Source organism: Neolamprologus brichardi, chromosome 13 (genome assembly GCF_056152115.1).
Source record: "Neolamprologus brichardi isolate AB-2024 chromosome 13, ASM5615211v1, whole genome shotgun sequence".
In the NCBI taxonomy this organism is placed as follows: Eukaryota; Metazoa; Chordata; class Actinopteri; order Cichliformes; family Cichlidae; genus Neolamprologus; species Neolamprologus brichardi.
The window spans coordinates 29,523,247-29,537,412 of record NC_142116.1 but is presented as its reverse complement, the minus strand read 5'-3'; the positions used below and the strand labels follow the sequence as shown (position 1 = coordinate 29,537,412).

General features: G+C 39.9%; 1 protein-coding gene across 2 annotated transcripts in view; it reads right to left on the bottom strand.

Moving 5' to 3' along the window:
• Positions 1-12,667, bottom strand: part of ttc27 (tetratricopeptide repeat domain 27) — an 86,286-nt gene extending 73,619 nt beyond the window's left edge. For both annotated transcript variants that reach the window (XM_087850427.1, XM_087850428.1), the window contains exons 1-4: positions 12,389-12,667; positions 5,039-5,222; positions 4,272-4,395; positions 1,479-1,622 (exon numbers count right to left, since the gene is read on the bottom strand). In XM_087850427.1, the coding sequence (XP_087706553.1) occupies positions 1,479-1,622; positions 4,272-4,395; positions 5,039-5,222; positions 12,389-12,482 (546 nt within the window). In that variant the 5' untranslated portion in view covers positions 12,483-12,667. The remainder of the gene's footprint in view (positions 1-1,478; positions 1,623-4,271; positions 4,396-5,038; positions 5,223-12,388) is intronic.
• Positions 12,668-14,166: the final 1,499 nt, after the last annotated feature.

Below are 14,166 nucleotides of genomic sequence, written 5' to 3'. Positions count from 1 at the left end.
TTTTTAATGTCTACAGTCTCAGATCAGCACAGCCCTGCCCTCCAGCACTATCAGCAGCAGGAGCAGCAGAAACCCCTCAACAGCAACATTGTACCCATCAGGTAAAACATCGGCTACGTTTGCTTTGACTTGTCGCCACCTCACAACAGTGATATAGTATGATGCGATCCCATATTAGATTCTTGATGAATGTGTGTTGTTGTTATTCAGCCTGGTTCAATGTGCCCCTTTTTAACTTTGAGCACCCGCACCTTTAAACGTCTCTGCATGGCCCTGAGTTACAATATACAATACAACACAAGCACCTCCCACCGTAAACCCCCCCAATGGTTCTAAGGCTACGTCCACACATACACGGGTATTTTTGAAAACGGAGATTTTACGTTTTTGTTTTGAAAAATAATCCCGTCCAGGCAGAAATGAAGGAAAACGCTGCTAGGAACATGCCAAAGCAGCAGGTGGTGGTATATTCCTAACCGTGCAGAAATGTTGGCCAATCAGAAGTCTAGAAGCCTCGGTGGGAAAAAGTAAACAAAGCTGGGGCATAGAAGCAGAACCGAGTCGTATGTGTGGAGGGACAGTAACTGTGTGTGTGTATATGTAAGCATTTAAACACTGCAGAGAGTACAATTAACAGTAACAGTATTGTAGAAATTCATTTCACCGAAACAATAACATGGCGCACAGTGTGACGTCAAAAAATGCGCACACCTTTGACGCTGCGTTTTCTCAGTTTTTCTCGTCCACATGTAAATGCAAAAACTGAGTTTTTAAAAATCTCTGTTTTCAGTGAACAAAAACGCCGTTTACGTGTGGACGAAAGGTGCAAACGCATAGAAAAATCTGCGTTTTCAAAAATACCCGGGTACGTGTGGACGTAGCCTCAGACAAGGCACTGTGTGTGTGTGTGTGTGTGTGTGTGTGTGTGCGTGTGAGACTGTGTGTGTGTGTGTGTGTGTGTGTGTGTGCGCGTGTGTGTGTGTGACCTCCTGCTGACCAAAAGGATCATAAAAGCAGGAAGCTTACAACACAAGAAACAGATCTTTCAGATAGCATGTATCTGCAACAAAAGAGTGGCTGGAGAGGTGGTCAGGAACAAAGGAATAGCTTTGATCCTACTGCTTGAACCAAGACTGTACAAATTTAAGAAACCAAATAACAACATTCAACAATTAGACTTAACAATTACAAACACACATCCTATTGATGTAGTGACCTTAAAATTTATGAAGTAGATGTGAGTTGGTCTCCAGTTTTCATCTCTGGTGTAGATTGTGTCATCAAGTGTTAGCATAGATTTTTGGATGGATGGATTCGTTATGTATGGAAACAACACGATGACTTGTAAAATTGATTTAAAAAGATTCTGCAGGCCGCGAGTAAACATCAATGAAAATTATTATTAGAATGCATATATTTATAATGAATACATAAGTTCAGATAATTCTACGATCATTGTAACAGAAAGACTGACTTACCTGAAGGCTATCCATCTTGGGGAAGCATTTGGTGACAATTACCCTGGCCAACAGTAGGAGAAAGGGGTTGGCCACCTGGCTATACACCGATTCCCCATCCAGGAGCAGGCTGGAGTGGATGGCATCAACCAGCATCTGAGGCTCCTAGTCAGGAAATTAGGATTAAGTCCTCACACTGACAAAAATGAAGGTCTGACATTACGACTGCTTTCTTTCTATTGCTGAGTCGCCGCTGCTGCTTCAGCCTAGCTCTGCAAATCAACTTTTTGTTGATTAGAAGCCTAAAGGCACATTAAGGCACAAAAAGGACCTGCCTATTACACTGCAAACACTAAGTTAGATGGCATTTCAACATGTTTTGTCAAAGTCGTTCGTCATGCAATACAGCTGTCCACCCACTGAATGACAATCGTTTAGCTAGATCCGAGTCAGCCCGAGTTCAGCTTTTACTGAAGTTTCCCAGTTTTAGTTTTTCAGTTACTTAAATTCATTGTGTCATCCTCTCCGTCACACTCTCTCGTCTCACTAACATGAATTAGAGATGAAATCCAGGCTCCCCTTCACAACAACAGTGCAAGAAAAACTCATTTCACAGCAGGTGCTCAAACTTGTAGAAAAACTGTGTGTTTAGTACCATCACATTAAGATCTGTTCTATGCAAGTGTCCTAGCAGCCCATGACTAAAACGGTACATACATATATAGTCTTAAGAACACGGTAAGGTCACAATTCATTTGAAAAAGATCATCTACATTAATCGGACTCGGAAGTGCATTTTAACTTTTTTTTAAAATTTTATCAGAATTAATTCCACACGATTATGGCTCTGCCATGTTTGTCCTCCCTTCCACCCATGCTGCCACGCATGTTTGGGTGACCTGCTTCATACCGCAGCCTCCTTCATGTGACAGCAGAGATAAATCACTGACACCAAAGAAATTACTTTGATAAAAGGATTGGTCCTCTCTTCTGGTGTTATGGCAGGGTGAAATGCTCTATTGTGCTCACTGCAGTGCCAGGGGGAAGCAATCTCCTAAACCCAAGTAATTAGGACTCCAGAGATGCTTCAGTACTGAGCTCTTCTAGTCCACAGAGCTCCGTCTGGCTCTGCTCGATTCAGGTCACTTTATACACCAACTTAAAATGAAGCTTTGACCCCCTTTGACAAGACTATGATTAATTGATATATTTTATAATATGCAGACTTACCAATCAGTAGGAATTGGGATGGTATTTAGATTGTAATTTAAAGTACCTCACTCCTTCAAATAATAACTTAGTCAATTAAAAGTCTGCTCTCATAATTACACGATATTGCTAAAAGTATTCACTTCAATATGAACTCGAGTGACATCGCATTCTTATTCGATAGAGTTTAATATTATCTCAGCCCATTCTTTGCAGCTATAGCTTTTCTGGCAAGTGTGGGAGTGCGTTTATGGGAATTTTTGATCATTCTTCCAGAAGCACATGTAAGGTCAGGAAATGATGTTGAACAAGAAGGCCTGGATCGCAGCTTCTGCTCCAATTCATCCCAAATCTAAATCCTGACTCTATCAGGTCTTTATGGACCTAGCTTTGTGCACTGGGAATGTTGGAGCACAAAGGTGCATCCACCAAACTGTTCCCACAAATTTACAAACATGAAATTGTCTGAAATGTCTTGGTATGTTGAAGCATTAAGTTCCAGTTCCTGTCACTGGAACCGAAGGGCTGAGCTCAGCTCCTGAAAAATCAAGCCTATAATCTTTACACTTGGACAGTGAAGTCACACAAGTACTTTCCTCCTGGCAACTGGCAAACTCAGACTCGTCCATCAGATTGCCAGACAAAGAAGAGTCCAGTGGTGGCATGCATTACACCACTCCACCTGCCAAGGTGATGTAAGGCTTGGACGCAGCTGCTCGGCCATGGAAGCTCTTTCCACTGCTAATCTGAAGGCCACATGAAGGCCTGTAGTGACTGACATCAGCACATTATACACCTTAGTGTTTGCTGACCCTGCTCTGTGATTTTACATAGCCTACCACTTTGTGGCCAAGTTGTTTTTGTTTCCAAATGCTTAGCAGTATTATAGCTCTTCCACTGCTCAGAGCTGACCGGACGTGTTAAACAGATAGTTTAGCATCCTATCACATTACCGGTGGAATTCACTCAGCTCTGAAAGTGCCATTCTTTCACAAATGTTTGCTGAAGCAGTCTGCAGGCCTAGGTACTTGATTTTTTACACCTGTAGAAGCAACTGGAACACCTAAATTCAATAGATTGTATTAGAACACACACACACACACACACACAAAAGCACAAATCTTAAGTTGATTTGGTTCTTCAGGATTTCTGTTAAACAGCAGAGTGATGCTGCATGGCAGACTTGAAATTTACACATCTTTACTTTGTCTCAAAAAGCTTTTTTTTTTTTCATTTCAGAGATTTTGCTGTGTAAATTCTGCTTTGAAATTCAATAATGCAATAACCTTTATACACTCAGCAAGGTCAATCAACCTCAAACAACCTGCATCCCCAAACATGAAGAAAATCACACATATCTGTTTCAGTTTAGCTGACACTCAGCTCCTTTGCTTTTCCCAAAAGACTATTCAAGTTTCCTCTATTACAGTTTCACCGTTTAACTTCTAAGCTAACTGACTTAATTCCAATACATGTTGACATTTACTGATAAGCCCATGAAAAAAAATATCAACAAAACCTTGACAAAGGTCTGTTCAAATTTTCGCCAGCCTATAAATCACTGCAGAATGGACAGGATGATGAAGGAGAAGGAAGAAGTCATACCTGAGATGACAACAGGGCTGGGGTCAGCAGATCACAGATATCGAAAGAGACCGGAGGACCGGTCCAGTTACTCTGAGCAAACATGTGGAGACATGAGACAGCCAAGGCCAAGACTGCCAACTCCCTGCAGCCAGAGGGACAAGACACACAGCAGATTTACTGCACAGAAATATTGCAGAGAGATTTTTCAACAATACTTTTCAGAAGTGAGAAAAACAAGTGAACTTTTTTTGAGAGATGCTCACTCAGGTCTTTAGGAAAAAACAGACTACAGCCAGTAACTCTGGCAATGGAAGGGACAACCATCGACATGTTTTGCTGCATTTCAATTAGAAAATGATGGAGGGTGATGGAAGAGACAAAAAATTATGAGGGGTGAAGGAGGACGAGAAGGAACGAGAGCTGGATTCAACATTTACTCACGTACAGTTCTGCCCTGAGAATCAGAAGTGAGAGATGTTAACCTGAACTTATTAAAGAATTAATATTTCATGCCAAAAGGAGTATTGGGGGTGAATGGAGAGAAAGAAACAATGATTTACACTGTCCATCTCTGGGTCACCATGGACATCTTAGTGTCCTCAATTCAGAAAACTCACTTTTTTAGAAGTTTACAAAAGCACCCCCCGCGACCCTGAAAAGGATAAGCGGAAGCGAATGGATGGATGGATATGTACTGATAAACGATTAGAATTGAATTGAATCAGGACCTCGTGAATCAGAATTGAATCGGTTATAGACATCAAGTGACCCAGCCCTAATAGTACCTGTTGGTCTGGTTATCATTGGTGCCATCGGTCAGGTACAGTAGTAAACGTCTCTCCAAGTAGGACTCGATGTTCTCCCCTTCGTGGTAGTCGCCATGTCCTTTGAGCAGATCTGTCACTTCCGTGCTCAGCAGAACTGCTTCAAAGTCCCCTTCCATAAGGGACTCCAGCAGAGGGCCTGCCTCTGGAAGACAATATGTTTGGAGAAGTGAAGTTTACCATTTGGTTTCTGTAACTAAAAAAATAATGCTGTGTACTGCAGTTAAGGAAATTTGGATCAAGTACATGAATGACGATCCCAATATTGCCAGGAAATATCATACATTGCTTTAATACGGCATGTTGTGAATAAGAACAGACTTTTGTTTATTGCCAAAAGAAAAGAACATGTTTAGTGTCACTGCTTCATACCCCAACCCCTCATACCCCAAGGACCAAAGAACATTATACCAACACAGTATTGACCATCTCATAACAATTACATTGTTTCAATGTTTAGAGAAAAAAAAAGCCTAGTGACTGGTGCAATCATAGACAGGCAAAAAAAGGAGTGTGTGTGTGTGTGTGTGTGTGTGTGTGTGTGTGTGTGCGCGCACTAGAACAAGTCTTTAGCAGTAATTGCAGTTTTAGAGCTTCAGATGTCTGTAAAACATCTGAACTGCCATCTTCGGGTCTTTCCATCAGTGCTCTGTGGCGCTGAGTCCGTGTTTTGACGGAGTCCGTTGCAAACTTCTGCTGAAGAAGCTCCATTGTGGTTCTGGCAATTTGCTATGTGGTGTTGAACTCTAAACCATCACGCCAGCCTTTGGTAACTGGTTAGACCTGAAAGATCAATGCCTTGGACACTCACTGCTCAAAAGGATATTCCAACGGATAAGAGGATTTTTTTTAGGCCAGTACTGTTATTAATACTTGCAGTTGTCAAGCTGTCAAATGATGTCAAACACTGTTTGACTTCTTTTGCAGCAAACAAAGAAACAGGTAATACCTTTTATGCAATGGCAATCTTATTTATGAGTTGCATTTCATGACACACAAATTCACTGTACTTAACATAAATGACAGAAACAAAACTATGTAGATCTGCTATACCCAAATGCAAAAAACAAAAAAAAACAATTGCTACAAAGAAAGTGTAGTTTAAGTTTGTGTGTAAAGCTGAATCGATTTGTCTGATTTTTTGTTTTTAAATCCTGTCTGGTCTGGCAGCTTTCGCAATCAGAACTGTGATCTGACTGCACTGTGGCACCAAACACATTTTGCTCTCTATAATGAGTCTTTTCTTTAAAACCATTAAAAGAACAAGAAAGCTTTGCTTTGCGAAATCTAGCTGTATAACAATGTAAACAGGGACAAAGTTTGATGTTGAAACAACGACCAAGCCCAAGTTGACATCAGTGGTGCTAATGCACTTATTTCCACTGTAGCCTTATTCTGCTATAAACAATCCCCTACCTATACTGCATACAGTGTGTATTTACCTGGCTAATGCTCCAAAACCACCGCACACTTGTGAGATAAAGAGGACATGCTGAAAAGGCTGATACAGAGATGATGAAAAATGTCGATTTATTGAAAGACAGAGGGCAGCTGCTGGGCCATCGCTTGCCAACAAGAAATAATTGTGTTGCCCGAGTGCTCCGTTCAACATCTCCCCGTCTTTCATTAGCTTTTTATTTGAGCAGGGAGACTGGCTTGGCTCATTAGCATTGATTACTTTGTGCTACCCTTGTGGAGGGAATAGAGGGGAGGAAGTAGATTGTGCTCTGAGCTGCATAACAAAGCCTGGCCAAGTTGAGAAACAGACAAGATTGTCTCCATCACAAACCAGGTGTGGACAACAAAAAACCTTTTTTTAAATTAAAAATAAATAAATAAAATCTCTCTATATCCAAAAGAGGTTTGCTTAGTTGATTTCCAGACAGCTCACCATGCCTTGAATGCTAAAATGTATATTCGTTTTTTCCACTGTGCAGGGACACTGCACAACTTCCCGTTCAGTGGCATTGCCAATTACTACAAAATTTGCTCTGATACTTTTTACTATGTATTTTAAAAGATTAAAATATACACAACTACATTGTGTATCAACGTTTGTTGCGTAGGGGGCTGTATAGCTGCAGACCAGTCAGGGTGCCAATGCTGACCCATGTCCACTGCTAAAGCACCAAATGTTTCCTGAGGTGGTACTCATTGTGGAAAGTTTGAGAACGCTATACTTTGATTAGACCGAGTTGATAGTCAGCTGCTGCACCCTCTCACGGCACCAACATACCTTCACTTTTAATTGTTTAGGGACAGGTTACAATCTGCTCTAGTCAGAGAATGACAACGACAGGCTGCAGCTGCTTACTGAGAATTCCCGCTGTTTCTGTATAAATGATATATCTGTTCATCAGACATGTTAAGTGCTTTTCCCAGCTGTGATGTTACTGTGAACCTGAATGAATCTGTTAGAAACAATAAGACGGTGCATCCCCATTACCAATGACATGCATCCTCGAATCCAAACACCATCGTTTTGTCAAAGATAGAAAACTATTTTCATGTAGGAATGTGAGCCTATCCCACATGTCCACATCCACAGGCCAGTCACATGGTTGCTCAACTGTCCCCTTGGCTTTAATAAATGCTTGCAGTGTGACTGGTGCTGTAAAAGAGGTGTGGAGATTTTCATCTGACTGCCGATCTAATGAAACCCAGGGGCTGCCATAGCAGCGCAGTGAGGTGGGAGGGAGAAGACGAGAGGAGGAAGGCTCCGGCTTTATGAGGGGAAAATGAAAGCCTGAGGTATGGCCACATGTTTAATGACATTTCAACTACTCTTCAGGTCTACTGATGAAATGGCAGCAATTACGGAAAACAAGGCAGGGGCCCTCAAATTAGTCCATAATTCATAAACGTTCAGGCATTGAGCTGCAGTTAATAAGAAAATGGTGAATAGAATTTGCAAAAGCGTACAGGGCTGAGAAGCAATATAGATTCAAGATGAAAGATCAGGAATAGCTCACACGGGAACCCCAATTTCTCTACTGTGTGGAGTTAGTGAAAAACTAAAAAATGCACACAGTCACAGGCTGCTTGTCCTTCTTGAAGCAGGGCTGTCCATACAGCTTCGATAATCTGCATAAAAGCTTAATCAGCTGCATTAGCCTGGCTTTAATTCTGAGTCTTATGTTCTACGATCATCTACACCCTACACCACCTCTGATACGACACACTTTTGGGAAATAATGCAGAAGAAGATGTCAGTTCATCATAAATCTTGCCACAACACTTCCATGGTAATAGGTGGAGGGGATATAAGAACAATGGTTTATGAAATATTACCTGCCAAGAAAGTCAAACAATCTCATTTGGCTCGACACAAGCGGTGTCAAATTAACTTACTCCTATAAATTCTCACATAAAAAACAATCGAATGCTTCAGATGAAACCAAGATTGACTTGTACCAGAGTGGTGAAAAGTATGGAGTAGGTACACAAGTTTGGAAAAGGAAAGGGAGAGCTTACTATTTGTCATCTGGCAAAGTTATTGCATGGACATGTATGTCTGCCAATGGAGCCAGGCCAGTAGTGTTTCTTGCTGATACGACTGTTGATAGCCGGATGTATTCTGAAGTACAAAGGGCTATGCTCTCTAATGAGATTTAGCCAACTGCTGCAAAACTGATTGGATGCCACCTCACAGTGCAAATAGATAATGAACCAGAACATATTGCAAAAGCAACCCTAGAGTTTCTCAGGGCAAAGAAATGGGATATTCTTCACTGGCCAAGTCAGTTAGCTAATCTCAGAAACTAAAGACGGCTGCAGTCTTTAGTTTCTGCCTGCTAGAGCTACCCAAATCTTGCAGTAAATTATTTTTCAAATGATGTTATTTTGTCCAATTAATTTTATCACCCTGTGAATGGAGGACAATGCATAAAACTGTTATAAATACAATACTTTGGCTTAACCCCTTGAATTAAAGATGAAAGCCTATACATATGTGGTTTCATTTCAAATTCACTGTTTTAGTATTAAGCATTCTTTTGTTGAACTGTGATTTACATGGTTTTGCAACTGATTAATTGCCAATAGGTCTTGTTTATTCATCCAAACCAATAAATGACACCAAACATGAGCCAACAGAAAAGCCAATTTCACATTGCCAAGTTTTTCTTAAGTTATCAGAGTTGATTTTTTCATTTTTAGTTGTGCTGCTCAACCCACATGCATTTTCCTTACTACGGGGAAATACGCAGGGTTTCCAGCAGTATATGATTTACTGCCAAGAATGGTAAATGGTAAATGGACTGATTCTTATATAGCGCTTTTCTACTCTCCCGGAGTACTCAAAGTGCTCTATACAACATGCCACATTCACCCAATCTCACAAGCATATAGATAATGCTTTCTAAATACATTCACACACATTCATACTCCGATGGATGCATCGGAAAGCAACTTGGGGTTAGTATCTTGCCCAAGGATACTTGGCATGCAGACTGGAGGAGCCTGGGATCGAACCTCCAACCTTCCGATCAGTAGGTGACCTGCTCTACCTCCTGAGCTACAGCCACCCAAGCTTCTATGCCAAGAAGCATTGTTACAACAAAGACATAATTAACCAAAGAAATTTCCTTACTTTTTGTGCTAACTTTATAAAGAAAACAGGGGTGGCTCAAGAATGCACAGTATTGTAGCTTGCAAACTATTTGGCAAACATCTTAAACTGTTAGATGAACACGTTAGCTAAATGTAGCTGCTATGTTAATTTCTTCTTATAGTTCTCTCTTTCTCTTATATTAAAAATAATAACACTACGGTCGGACATGCGACTGTTTTACGTGTCGGTTTGTTAGCAACAACAACGTTAAAACCATCGTGTGGCTCCGCCGTCCGCTTGTTTATTTTCCGCATCAACCTTTCACAATAAAGCTCAACAACCTGTTGAGACTTTCCAAAATAAACTGAAATGATAACAATATACATTATTCTCAAACATCAAATTTTATCAAACAAATTACCTCAAATGAAAACATGAAGTAACTACAAATGGCACTTACACTAAACATAACTGATAATGTAGTTGTTGAATAAAAGTATGCAGTTTTAATTTAAAGTATCAAAGAGTGGCAGTTAAACTTAGGTAAGAGTACAAAAAACTGTTACCTGAATAGCTGTACAATAAAACAGTGGATCGGGTAAACAGAAAGACCTCTCGATCTGATAAAAATAAGAAATTTTTAAGAACAAATTTTTAACAAGTCCATCTGTACAAGTACGTACATCAAATGAAGCGCATCAAATAAAATAAAAAGAGAGAGCAGTGCCTGCGGTTTTTTGCACCAAATTAATTACATCTTCAAATGTGCATTCATCACATAAAACCATCGACAGACTTTTCATACCAACAGCATGAACACATCTCGCAATGACAGTGCAGGAAGGAAACAGTTTTTTTGTATTCATACCTGGATAACATATAAAGATCATGACAAACAAATTGATGCACAGTTTTTCAGCTACATTTACTGATTTTCCATCTATGTTTTTTGTGTGAAAAACCCAAAATAAACTGCATATGTAAGCAAGCAGATGCAATGGTGTACAGAGGAGTTTTCATTCTTTGTACTGTAGGGCACCTTAGATGCAGCAAACTACAAAAACTCTAGAGCCAGCTATGAAGAAAAGGTGTCTAATGACGTTAAATGGAGAGAGAAAAAGTATCTCTTTCAAGGATAAAACAGAAACCAGTATGACTGTTTTGGGATCTTGCAAAAGATCGCAGCACTTAACCATGCCACTCAACCAACAAAGCCCATAAGAAGACAGTGTGGATGTCAGAGAGATGGACGACGCCTGCACACATTCTGGCACATAGAGCACCTTAGCAGAGCGCATCGAACCATTTACAGCCCGAGAACAACAGTGGTGTCACTCACTGTGAGCTGTGTCCAATTTAAAGACATATCTGTTTCATTTTCAACATAGAAAACGTGTCACACCAAAATCAAATGAGGTACAGGTCATTAAGTACTTACCTGGCTACAGTGGGACCCTGTAATAAAGAGCCATCTCTCGTTTCCTTCATTGTTTTAGGCTACTTTATTCTACAGCCTCAGCCTTCCAGTATAACAGAGCATCTGGGGTAAAGTCTGACTATTGCTATCCAGTCCAAAGCTAATGCTTTCCTAAATATTTCAATCTGGCCGTTTTATTTCAACAGAAAAAAATGACTATCATGTTACCTTTAAACTGACAGTGAAAGGCTCTTTCATTCTTATAAGAAATTGTCTTCCAAGAACTGGATAATAGATTTACAGCTAGTTGCTGAATATTGTGCTTTAAGACTGCAATTTTCGTCCCTACCTTAAGTTTCTTTCATATCTCCAATGACAAATCACTCCAGTTTAATTAAATGCTAATGCACTGTCAATTACTGCGGCAGAAATAAGACGTGGTCTAGGAACAAACCGTACTAAAGTCACACTAGAGACGGGTTATCTAGCAGGAATCTCGCAGTCTGGCCATTTAAAGCCTGCTGGTAACAAAGAGAGCTCTAGTTAAACAGACAGCACTGTTTAATACAGGATGTCTACCATTGGGGCTTTCTGGCAGTTGTGGATTAGTTTCAGGGTTCTAAACGCAGCTGACAGATGCGGCTCGAGTCGACTGGGCGCAGGTGTATGGAAAGAAGACGTCATGCTAGACTCTAATGATAAACCTTACCAGGAAAAAAAAACAACCACGCTAGCTTTAGTTCATAGCTTTTCAAATTAACCATCTAGTTTCCGTCCAGCTACGTCTCCAGCGAACATAGGGACAACTGGGCGAACTAAAGCTAACGTTAGCTAATGTTTAATTTCTTTTAAATCGACTTCATCATTTACTGAAAATCAATCCCAGTATAAGATTAACGCCGAATAGCATAGTTACATACCAAATTTTAAATCGCTTTACAATATTACAAGACGCAATAGCTACCGCTGCCCACAAGCAATGCAAGTTTTTACTGCCAAAAAAATAAATGGGATTTGGTGTGACATCCACCAGAGCGCGAATGACACGTACCGTAGCTAAGTTTGCTTAGCAGACATTACATGAACATGAACTCATTTAGACTGTTGCTCTAGCACTCAACACTTTTATTAAGACAACACAGGAAGTCCTGTCAATACCGTTAAAGATTACACTTAAGACCAGAGCTGTTACCATCAAATGCTTCTACATTTTAAATGCGCCTTCGCTTGGCAGGCAAGCACAACCTGACAGCTTTGAGAACCTGAGACAAAACTAACCTCGTTATGACAGTGTCAATAGCTACGTGGTGAATAAAGGAGCAGAATCAAGCGGCTGCCTCACCTGCAATACTGAAAATGTTCTGCTTCCATTCCGCTGTTTCACTGGCAGTTAAAAACCCTCGGAGTGCTGCGATCTCCACGTCTAGCGGCGGCATGACTGAACGGATTTGGTTCCTGCCAAAGTCAAGCTGGAGCTGCTGCCTTCAGTCAGGACGGTCCCAGATAAAAGCCAGCTATAAAGCGCTGTACTAACGAGCCGATTCGGAGCGTCTCAATCAGTGATAAAATGTTTATTTCTGCCCATGTGGAGCAAGCGGAATCAGTGAGCAGCCATGACAGATCCGCGTTGCATTGTGGGAAAACTAATCAAGGCGTGCACAGAGATGCAGAGCATTTCCAGTCTGCACATGGCCCGGGGATGTGGAGGAGTCTGGAGGGGTTTTGTTGTTGTTGTTTTTTTCTTCAGGATATTAGTAGATGCTACGACATTCTTCGGTTCTTTCGTGCTGTTCGCAAACTGATTAACCTAATCACACTGACAACAATGAAATAACATAAAATAATAAAATACAGGATAAGGATGGGGCTTATTGTATGTTTATAAACAGGAAAATTAATTTACATCTATGAATGATTACGGGACCACGTCAACCATCGACTGTCTAAAAATAAGTGTGCTATACTGCACTCCTCAACCAAACATGGTTCACCCCCTTTGAGTAAATTTGTATTTAAGAATATATTTAATCAAATATCATTCCCACAGTAAAGAAGGTTTCACAACTTTCACTGTGGTTGGATACTTACTTTTTTATCTATACACGTATATGATATGCACCTAACAAAAACGCAAAAAATGACGTTCGGAAAAGAGGTGAATTTGTAGGCTCAACTAATTCACCTGGCTTGAAATCCCATTACTTGAGTAGATTTAGCCGACATTAAACTTTGATATAGTCCATAAATACAGTAAACTTGACTTCATAAGTTAATGTGTCAAGTAGTTAAGTGTCAATTTAGTAATATAAGATTGATATTGTAAACATCATAATTTGGAAATATCAAAAATAATTATATTTCATCTTTACAAATTAGATGTTATTGGTGAAATTAATTATCCCTTATACATCAGGTGTTACAGATGCATGGATACAAAAAAAACGTCGAAAAATTATATTTTGTACTTGTCAAACTGTCTTGTCTTGGCATTTACATGTATTCAACTAAAGAAATAAGAATAAATTGTTTAGAATAAATAAATTCTTTATTAAGTTGTCAAACATTTAAAAGAACAGAATTGTACAATAACTCAACTCACAATATCTCACAAAAAAAAAATACTTTTTTAAAATAAAAATAAATAAAAGTATAGTCTATAAAGGATGTCACACTGGTGCCAAAAAATAAGGAGAAAAATGTGTTTTCAATTATAATTTTATTTTTTAATAAAAATGTAAATGTGTGTACTGTCCTACCTGTGCAGATAGATGCATGGATATATGCATTATTCCATATATGTATTGCTATTAACCACTTCTCTGTTTTAATCTGGTTTTAGGTTTGCGTAAAAGCATCTGGTTAGATGACTGACTTGATGTTGCTAAGACAGTTTAACAAGGGTTTCCATGGATCTATGCTGTTCAGCTGAATGAGCATACACACCCGGAAGTCAAGATCAAAGCAGTGGAAAGAAATACTTTGTTTTCTAAAGATAGAACCTAGAGGCAAGATATACAATGAAAAGAAGTGGGCCCAGAATGGACCCTTGAGTCACTCCACAAGTGAGTGGTGCTGTTGTAGAAGTGCAGAGAAACTTCTGTTTGTCAGGTATGATTTGAA